Here is a 10,827-nt window from a genome sequence, read left to right as displayed (position 1 = left end):
AGAACCAAACAGGGCAGTTCAAAAGAAAAAGAACCAAACATGGAATCACATTTTCAAGTAGTGTCAAATTTCTCGGAAAGTAATGGGTAAAGAGAGGATTTGATGTCGTGAGCCATCTGATCTGTTTTATGAGTTAGCGACTCAGTATTCTAGCGGCAAAGCCACAACATTCCACAGACCTTCACGGCCCCACTCCACTCGCCATAGCAAACCCCCAAACGGTCCAGCCGGTCCAAGCCAAACCCCTCCAGCTCACTCACTTCCCAATCTATCTCTCGCAGTTCTCACTCCCTCCGCCTCACAAGCTGCTGAGCTCGCCGCAGCTACACTGTCGTACTTTCCACATCTTGCCTCGCGCAGCACACGTTGCCTTGACAATGCCGCTCCTTCTCCTTCTGCTCATGCTCCTTCTACCCGCCGCGCCCGAGGGCACGTCGTCCGCGCTGCTGGGAATCAGCTACGGCCGGGTGGCGAACAACCTCCCGCCCACGACCTCTGCCCTGCAGCTTCTCGCCGGCCTCAGCCTTGGCCGCGTCCGCCTCTACGACGCTGACCCGGCCACCCTCCGCGCCTTCGCCAACACGGGCGTCGAGCTCATTGTCGGCGTCCCCGACGAGTGCCTCGCCGCCGTCTCCACCCCCTCCGGCGCCTCCTCCTGGGTCCGGTCCGTCATCCAGCCCGCGCTCCCGGCCACCAAGATCGCCATCCTCACCGTCGGCAACGAGGTGCTCACCGGCGACAACAGCTCCGCGCTGTCGCGCTCGCTCCTCCCGGCCATGCAGTGCATCCACGACGCGCTCGCGCAGCTCGGCCTCGACAAGCAGGTCGCCGTCACCACCGCGCACAACCTCGGCGTGCTCGCCACGTCCTACCCGCCCTCGTCGGCCTACTTCCGCAAGGACCTCCTTCCCATCCTCTGCCCGATCCTCGACTTCCACGCGCGCACCGGCTCGCCGTTCCTCGTCAACGCCTACCCCTACTTCGCCTACGCCGGGGACTCCACCGGCGTCGACCTCGAGTACGCGCTGCTTGAACCCGGCCACGGCGGCGTCCCCGACCCTTCGTCCGGGCTGCACTACCCCAACATGCTCGTAGCCCAGGTGGACGCCGTGTACCACGCCATCGCGGCGGCCAACCGCGCGGCGGCGCGCGCGGTGGAGGTGCGCGTGTCGGAGACCGGGTGGCCGTCGGCCGGTGACGCCAATGAGACCGGCGCCACGCCGCAGAACGCAGCGAGGTATAACGGCAACGTCATGCGCCTCGTCTCCGAGGGCAAGGGCACGCCGCTGCGCCCGGACGGAGCGCTGCGCGTCTACATGTTCGCGCTCTTCAACGAGAACATGAAGCCCGGCCCATCCTCCGAGCGCAACTACGGGCTCTTCAAGCCAGACGGCACGCCGGCGTACGAGCTCTCCTACCGCCTGCCCAAGGAGAACACCACTTCCGGAGCAGGCGGGGGTAGCATTACCGTCGCCGGCAGGAACAATGGCCACGGCGGCGGGCCTCAGGACGCCGGCTACTACAGCATCTCGGCATCCCCAAAAGCGAACGTGGTGAGCTCTGCTTTTCGCTCTTGTTTATTGTTATCAGTTATTCTGACGGTCCATGCTTTGCATCGATTCCTTTTCGGAAAAAGCTTTTACTTTTGCCTGAGTTGGGAAAGTTCTTGGCTAAATTACTTGGAATGATATCGGCCTGTTGTTTCGCGTATGTTTTCACAGTAAAGGTATATGTATACCTTTTGTTAGCCCCAAGGCAATGTCATATTGTCATGGCATAGCTAACATGCCATTGTCAGTTCTAAGAACTTAACGTAACCTACGATTACAAAAGGTTGTATACTATAGAAGCCATAGTAATTTGAAAATATAGGTGCATTGCCATTTGCCAGTGATCAACAGGTTGGACTGTCGATAAGGAACTACTGTTAAACACAACTTGCTCTACTATCAGAACAAAAATCGGAAACCATATAAAGGTTAAAGGACGAAAGCAGTCTCAAGTGACCTGCAATCATAAAGGACAAGAACATTTTTTCAGTGACCTGTCTTTTTGTTGGTCTTCTCATTGGAGCTTTGCTTCATTTAGCTCACCAGCTAAGGTGTTTGCTTGTTCTTGTGCTTGCTAGGGATGGTGGGCATGGACTGTGGCAGCGCGTGTGGCTGTCCTGATGTTGATGGCATTATGATTCTCGGTAGCTTTCAGGTGGTGCTTCGATGGAAGGAAGCATCTAGTTTCTAAAATGGAGCCACGCATCCATAGCATACGGTGAATTGCTTCTTGACGCTGCTGCCATGAAAATTTTATTTTGTCCTAACTGTTCCGTGCCAATTTTCCATGTTGTTTCAGTTGACCTAATTTTGTAAGTTTTTATTTTACTTTGTGATAATATGATCATGCAATTGGTTGTATGCTAATGGGCTATCAATCCGGAGACCCGTTTTTGTTGTTATGCATGGTCCTCCAATAGCAGTTATTCATAACACGTTCAACAATTTTTATAGATATTTTAAAAGGATCCAATTGAGCACGCGGTGGTTCATCTACTACCGTAACAGTGGTAGTAGTAATTCCAAATAGAGAGTTAAACGAAGACGCCTCCATAATGAAATAAAACAGTAGCAGACAGAAATAACAATAACACTTACAGTAAAAGTTACCTTTACCAATTTCACTCTTCAATAGCGCTTCACTCCCCGGTAACGGCGTTAGAAAAATTGTCTTGATAACCCACAAGTATAGGGGGTGTATCGTAGTACTTTCGATAAATAAGAGTGTCGAACTCAACGAGGAGCAGAAGGTGTTGACAAGCAGTTTTGATCAAGGATTCACTGTAAACACTAGCCAACATGTTTGCAAGGGTATTTGGTATTGCAGATAAATAAAGTACGAGTAAATAAAATGCAGTAATAATAATTGCAGCGAGTGATCCAATCCTTTTCAGAGCAAAGAACAATCCGGTTGTTTTACTTATGATGAACAAACGTTCCTGAGGACACACGGGGAATTACGTCAAGTGCTTTCGCTTCACATAGATGAATAATATTGAATGGTTTGGTAAGTGTTGTGTGGATGAACCAATGCTAATGCACTACCCCATACTTGGACTAATACATACTTGTGATTATACCTCTTGCAAGCATCCGCAACTACAAGAAAGTAATTAAGATAAATCTAACCACAGCCTTAAACTTTGAGATCCTACACTCCCTTGTGCACCGGTTTCCTAACGTGGGTTTGGGTTTCTGTCGCTCCCGCCACCCCACAATTAGTAGCCAAATACACAATGCATTCCCCTAGGCCCATAAAGGTGAAGTATCATGTAGTCGATGTTCACATGATACCACTAGAAGAATAGCACCACAACTTAAATATCAAATCATTGCATATTACTCAACACGGTTCCACTACTAACAGCATGACTTCTCCCATGTCCTCAAGAACTAAACGAACTACTCACGGGACATCATATGGATCATAATCAGAGGTGATATGATGATGGATAACAATCTGGACATAAACTTAATTCAATGGTTTCACTCAACAACATCAACTACAAAGAGTAATCAACACCGGGAAAGTTTCCCCTATAAACTAGACAAGTATCAAATCTAAGATGTTACAGCGGGACGACGTGGAGGCAGCGGTGATGATGGTGCTAGTGGTGGAGATGATGATCCCGATGAAGTCCAGCTCGATGGCGACGATCTCCCCTCTCCGGGAAGGAATTTCCCCGGCAGATTTCAGCCTGCCAGAGAGCTTTTCTCCTTCTCTGGTTCTCCGCCTCGTAGCGGCGGCGGAATATTTCTCTCATCGTACCCCCGATCTTAGGTTTCCCGAGGGGTTGATATAAGCGAGGGGGCATCGTCAGAGGTGGGCCAGGGTGGCCACACCGTGCCTAGGCGCGGCCTGAGGTGGGCCCGCGCCTAGGGGTGGTTTGGAGCCCCCTGGCCCATCTCGACCTCCCCTTCTGGCTTCCTCCGTCATCTGGAAAAATATGATTTTCTATATCTTTGTTGGGAATTGTTGGTCTTCAGAAATATGGTGCCTTGACGGTCCTTTTTCCAGCAGATTCCTGGCTCCGGTGGTTAATTTTCAGATAATCATCAAACATGCGAAATAGATGGAATGACATAAGTATTACCTCTAAATATGAAATATATCAATGAATAACAGTAAATTATGATATAAAATAATGTTTTAAATGGGACGTATCAGTAATATATTAAGATGATGCATGATGTGGATGTTGGAGATATGCCCAAGAGGCAATAATAAAATGGTTATTATAATATATCTTTGTGTTTATGATAAATGTTTGCATACCATGCTATAATTGTATTAACCGAAACATTGATACATGTGTGTTATGTAAATAACAAGGAGTCCCTAGTAAGCCTCTTGTATAACTAGCTTGCTGATTAATAGATGATCATAGTTTCGTGATCATGAACATTGGATGTTATTAATAACAAGGTTATGTCATTAGGTGAATGATATAATGGACACACACCCAAATAAGCGTAGCATAAGATCACATCATTAAGTTCAGTTTGCTATTCGCTTTTGATACATAGTTACCTAGTCCTTCGACCATGAGATCATGTAAATCACTTATACCGGAAGGGTACTTTGATTACATCAAACGCCACTGCGTAAATGGGTGGTTATAAAGGTGGGATTAAGTATTCGGAAAGTATGAGTTGAGGCATATGGATCAAGAGTGGGATTTTTCCATCCCGATGACGGATAGATATACTCTGGGCCCTCTCGGTGGAATGGCATCTGATTAGCTTGCAAGCATATGAATGGTTCATAAGAGATGACATACCACGGTACGAGTAAATAGTACTTGTCGGAGACGAGGTTGAACAAGGTATCGTGATACCGATGATCGAACCTCGGACAAGTAAAGTATCGCGTGACAAAGGGAATCGGTATCGTATGTAAATGGTTCAATCGATCACTAAGTTATCGTTGAATATGTGGGAGCCATTATGGATCTCCAGATCCCGCTATTGGTTATTGGTCGGAGAAGAGTCTCAACCATGTCTACATAGTTCACGAACCGTAGGGTGACACACTTAAGGTTTGATGTCGTTTTAAGTAGATATGGAATATGGAATGGAGTTCGAATGTTTGTTCGGAGTCTCGGATGGGATCCATGACATCACGAGGAGGTCCGGAATGGTTCAGAGAATAAGATTCATATATAGGAAGTCACTTTCCAAGTTGGGAAATGATCCGGTGCATTTATGGAATGCGCTAGAATGTTCTAGAACCTTCCGGATGAAATCACCATGGAAGGTGGAGTCCCAGTTGGACTCCACCAAACCCAACCAGCCAACCAAGTGGGAGGGTGGAGTCCATGGAGGACTCCACCTCCTTGGCCGGCCAAAGAAAGGGGGAAGGGGAGAGTCCCTGTCCCTCTAGGTTTCGTCTATAAGGCAGTTTTTGAATTGGGGTCTTATTCGAAGACTTTGGCAAACCCTTGGGGTTCCACCTATATAATGAGGAGGAGAGGGAGGGGGCAGCCCTAGACTTGGCCGCACTACCTAGGGCTCCCATGGCCGGCGCCCTAGCCCCCCTCTCTCTCCCAAACCCTAGCACACCTCCCTCCTCATACACCTCCCACAGCGCTTAGGCGAAGCCCTGCCGGAGTTCTCCAGCACCACCGCCACCACGCCGTCGTGCTGTCAGGATTCCGAGGAGGATCTACTACTTCCGCTGCCCGCTGGAATGGGGAGAAGGACGTCGTCATCAACACCGAACGTGTGACCGAGTACGGAGGTGCTGCCCGACTGTGGCACCGTCAAGATCTTCTATGCGCTTTCGAAAGCGGCAAGTGATTGACTACAGCAACAACAAGATCTAATCTCGTAGGCTTTGGAAATCTTCTAGGGTTAGTCTCATGATCTTCTCGTTGCTACCATCTTCTAGAATGGATCTTGGCTTGTTATTCGTTCTTGCGGTAGGAAATTTTTTGTTTTCTATGCTACGAATCCCATCAGTGGTATCAGAGCCGTGTCTATGCATAGATTGGTTGCACGAGTAGAACACAATGGTTTTGTGGGCGTTGATGCTTTGTTGTCTTTAGTTCGTGTACTTTGCATCTTGCGGCATGGTGGGATGAAGCGGCTCGGGCTAACGTTACATGACCGCGTTCATGAGATTTGCTCCACGCTCGACATGCAACTTGTATTGCATAAGTGGCTTTGCGGGTGTCTGTCTCTCCCACCATAGTGAAGATTCAATTTACTATTTCTATTGACAACACTAGTATCACCGTTGTGGTTCATGTTCGTAGGTAGATTGGATCTTACTCGAAAACCCTAAACCACGTAAAATATGCAAACCAAATTAGAGGCGTCTAACTTGTTTTTGCAGGGTTTGGTGATGTGATATGGCCATGATGTGATGATGAATATGTATGAGATGATCATTATTGTATTGTGGCAACCGACAGGAGCCTTATGGTTGTCTTTATATTTCATGTAATAGTATTATTTTAAAGTAGTTGTAATAGTTGCTACATGAGGTGTACAACCATGAAGACGGCGCCATGGACCTTGACGCTACGCCGACGATGATGGAGATCATGCCCGTTGATGATGGAGATCATGTCCGTGCTTTGGAGATGAAGATCAAAGGCGCAAAGACTAAAGGGCCATATCATATCACAAATGAATTGCATGTGATGTTAATCCTTTATGCATCTTATCTTGCTTAGATCGCGACGGTAGCATTATAAGATGATCCCTCACATTAATATCAATATAATAAAGTGTTCTCCCCTCGTATGCACCGTTGCTACAGTTCGTCGTTTTGAAGCATCTCGTGATGATCGGATGTGATAGATTCTACGTTCACATACAACGGGTGTAAGCCATGTTGCACACGCGGAAATACTTGGGTTTTCTTGACGAGCCTAGCATGTACAGACATGGCCTCGGAACACAGGAAACCAAAAGGTTGAACACGAGTCATATGGATGATGTGATCAACATGTTGATGTTCACCATTGAATCTACATCATCTCACGTGATGATCGGTTTTGGTGTAGTGGATATGGATCGTGTACCACTAAACAACTATGAGGGATGTTGTATTAAGTGGGAGTTCATTAGTAATTAGATTAAAACATGAACTAATTATCATGAACATAGTCTGAGTAGTATTTTGAATTAATTTTGTAGTATTGGCATCCATTTTCTACCATGCGCTAGTCTTGTAATTGAGATAGAAATACTGTTAAATCTGACAAGAAACTTTACAGACTGGTACCTGATACGTCTCCGACGTATCGATAATTTCTTATGTTCCATGCCACATTATTGATGATATCTACATGTTTTATACACATTATATGTCGTATTTATGCATTTTCTGGCACTAACCTATTAACGAGATGCCGAAGAGCCGATTCTTTGTTTCTCGCTGTTTTTGGTTTCAGAAATCCTACAAAGGAAATATTCTCGGAATTGGACGAAATCAACGCCCAGGGTCCTATTTTTGCACGAAGCTTCCAGAAGACCGAGGGGGAAAGGAAGTGGGGCCACGAGGCGCCGCCACAACAGGGCGGCGTGGCCCAGCCCTAGGCCGCGCGGCCCTGGCGTGTGGGGCCCTCGTGTGGCCCCCCGCATTGCCCTTCCGCCTACTTAAAGCCTTCGTCGCGAAACCCCCAGTACCGAGAGCCACGATACGGAAAACTCATGCGAGACGCCACCGCCGCCAATCCCATCTCGGGGGATTACGGAGATCGCCTCCGGCACCTGCCGGAGAGGGGAATCATCTCCAGGAGGACTCTTCACCGCCATGGTCGCCTCCGGAGTGATGAGTGAGTAGTTCACCCCTGGACTATGGGTCCATAGCAGTAGCTAGATGGTCGTCTTCTCCTTATGTGCTTCATTGTCGGATCTTGTGAGCTGCCTAACATGATCAAGATCATCTATCTGTAATTCTATATGTTGTGTTTGTCGGGATCCGATGGATAGAGAATACTATGTTATGTTAATTATCAATCTATTACCTATGTGTTGTTTATGATCTTGCATGCTCTCCGTTATTAGTAGAGGCTCTGGCCAAGTTTTTACTCTTAACTCCAAGAGGGAGTATTTATGCTCGATAGTGGGTTCATGTCTCCGTGAATGCAGGGGGAGTGAGGAAACCTCTAAGGTTATGGATGTCTTGTTGCCACTAGGGATAAAACATTGATGCTATGTCCGAGGATGTAGTTATTGATTACATTACGCACCATACTTAATGCAATTGTCTGTTGTTTTGCAACTTAATACTGGAAGGGGTTCGGATGATAACCTGAAGGTGGACTTTTTAGGCATAGATGCATGCTGGATAGCGGTCTATGTACTTTGTCGTAATGCCCAATTAAATCTCACAATACTTATCATATCATGTATGTGCATTGTCATGCCCGCTCTATTTGTCAATTGCCCGACTGTAATTTGTTCACCCAACATGCTATTTATCTTATGGGAGAGACACCTCTAGTGAACTGTGGACCCCGGTCCTATTCTTTACATCGCATACAATCTACTGCAATTGTTCTTTACTGTTTTCTGCAAACAATCATCTTCCACACAATACGGTTAATCCTTTGTTACAGCAAGCCGGTGAGATTGACAACCTCACTGTTTCGTTGGGGCAAAGTACTTTGGTTGTGTTGTGCAGGTTCCACGTTGGCGTCGGAATCCCTGGTGTTGCGCCGCACTACATCCCGCCACCAACAACCTTCAACGTGCTTCTTGGCTCCTCCTGGTTCGATAAACCTTGGTTTCTTTCTGAGGGAAAACTTGCTACTGTGCGCATCATACCTTCCTCTTGGGGTTCCCAGCGGACGTGTGTGTTTCACGCGCATCAAGACTGTTTTCTGGCGCCGTTGCCGGGGACCTGAAGAAAAGTTACACCACAAAGATTTCTATCTCCCACGTCAACTACACGCCACAAGAATTGTTTTACGGCGCCGTTGCGGGGAGATCAAGACTGCTTTGCAAGGGGAGTCTCCACAGTCCAATCTCTTTACTTTGTTTTTGTCTTGCTTTACTTTATTTACTCCTTTGTTTGCTGCACTTAAACAAAACACAAAAAAATTAGTTGCTAGCTTTACTTTATTTACTGTCTTGCTCTCTATATCAAAAACACACAAAAATTAGTTACTTGCATTTATTTATCTAGTTTGCTTTATTTACTACTGTTAAAATGAATACTCCTGAAAATACTAAGTTGTGTGACTTCACTAGTTAGGCTTAATGGAAAACAACAAAAATATTAGAGATCTTTATGAACTTTGTCTTGAGTTAGGACATGAGGTGTTTGAAGAGAAAATTAAAAAACCTATGGAGCTTTATATGCATGCTAATGGCAACGTTATTAGTATGAATGCTTTGAACACCATTGTTGCTAATGCTATGGAAAATTCTAAGCTTGGGGAAGCTGGTTTTGAGGAGCATGATATTTTTAGTCCCCCAAGCATTGAGGAGAAAATTAATTATGATTACAATATGCCTCCTATATATGATGATTATGGTGATGAGAAGAATAATGATAGCTATTTTATTGAATTTGCTCCCACTACAATTAGTAGTAATTATTATGCTTATGTGGAGAGTAATAATTTTGTGCATGTAGCTCATGATAAGAATGCTTTATGTGATAGTTATATTGTTGAGTTTGTTCATGATGCTACTGAAAGTTATTATGAGAGAGGGAAACATGGTTATATGCATCTTAATATTATTAAGTTTCCACTCTTTATGTTGAGAATTTTGAAGTTACTCGTGTTTTATCCTCCTATGCTTGTCACTTTGTTCTTCATGAATTTATTTGTGTACAAGATTCCTTTTCATAGGAAGTGGGTTAGGCTTAAATGTGTTTTGAATTTGGTTCTTCATGCTCTCTTTTGCTCTTATTTCTTGCGCGAGCATCATTAAAATTACTGAGCCCATCTTAATGGCTATAAAGAAAAGCGCTTATAGGAGACAACCCATGTTTTTACTACAGTACTTTGTTTTATATTTGAGTCTTGGAAGTTGTTTACTACTGTAGCAACCTCTCCTTATCATGTTTTTGTGCCAAGTAAAGTCTCTATGGTAAAGTTGATGCTAGATTTGGATTGCTGCACAGAAACAGCATTGCTGTCTGTCACGAATTCGCGCAGAAGTCTCTGTAAAAAAAATCAAAAAAATCTGCAAATTTACGTGTGTGATCCTCAGATATGTATGCAACTTTCATTAGTTTTGAGTTTTTCCGTTTGAGCAAGTTAAGTGCCCCTTCCAGGTTCGTCTTTACGGACTGTTCTGTTTTTGACAGATTCTGCCTTTTATTTCGCATTGCCTCTTTTGCTATGTTGGATGAATTTCTTTGATCCATTAATGTCCAGTAGCTTTGTGCAATGTCCAGAAGTATTAATAATGATTGTGTCACCTCTGAACATGTGAATTTTTGATTGTGCACTAACCCTCTAATGAGTTTGCTTGAAGTTTGGTGTGAAGGAAGTTTTCAAGGGTCAAGAGAGGAGTATGATATACTAAGATCAAGAGGAGTGAAAGCTCTAAGCTTGGGGATGCCCCGGTGGTTCACCCCTGCATATTTTAAGAAGACTCAAGCGTCTAAGCTTGGGGATGCCCAAGGCATCCCCTTCTTCATCGACAACATCATCAGGTTCCTCCCCTGAAACTATATTTTTATTCAGTCACATCTTATGTACTTTGCTTGGAGCGTCGGTTTGTTTTTGTTTTTGTTTTGTTTGAATAAAATGGATCCTAGCATTCACTGTGTGGGAGAGAGACACGCTCCGCTGTTGCATATGGA

The 10,827-nt window shown here is 45.4% G+C and overlaps 1 protein-coding gene across 1 annotated transcript; it reads left to right on the top strand.

Annotated features, from left to right (window-relative positions):
- Window positions 1-219: 219 nt before the first annotated feature.
- LOC127332339 (glucan endo-1,3-beta-glucosidase 11) lies at window positions 220-2,452 on the top strand. Its single transcript, XM_051358609.2, has 2 exons — window positions 220-1,553; window positions 2,129-2,452. Exons 1-2 carry the CDS (start codon window positions 378-380, stop codon window positions 2,186-2,188), a joined length of 1,236 nt encoding a protein of 411 aa, XP_051214569.1. The 5' UTR covers window positions 220-377; the 3' UTR covers window positions 2,189-2,452.
- The last annotated feature ends 8,375 nt before the right edge of the window (window positions 2,453-10,827 follow it).

This window comes from Lolium perenne, chromosome 4, assembly GCF_019359855.2.
Source record: "Lolium perenne isolate Kyuss_39 chromosome 4, Kyuss_2.0, whole genome shotgun sequence".
NCBI lineage: Eukaryota > Viridiplantae > Streptophyta > Magnoliopsida > Poales > Poaceae > Lolium > Lolium perenne.
Note: the sequence above shows the minus strand (reverse complement) of the source record. Positions and strands in the feature narration are given on the sequence as shown.

Coding starts and splice junctions, on each gene's coding strand:
- LOC127332339 (XM_051358609.2), top strand. CDS start 378: ATGCCGCTCCTTCTCCTTCTGCTCATGCTCCTTCTACCCGCCGCGCCC. Junction 1,554..2,128: donor CATCCCCAAAAGCGAACGTG/GTGAGCTCTGCT, acceptor TGTGCTTGCTAG/GGATGGTGGGCATGGACTGT.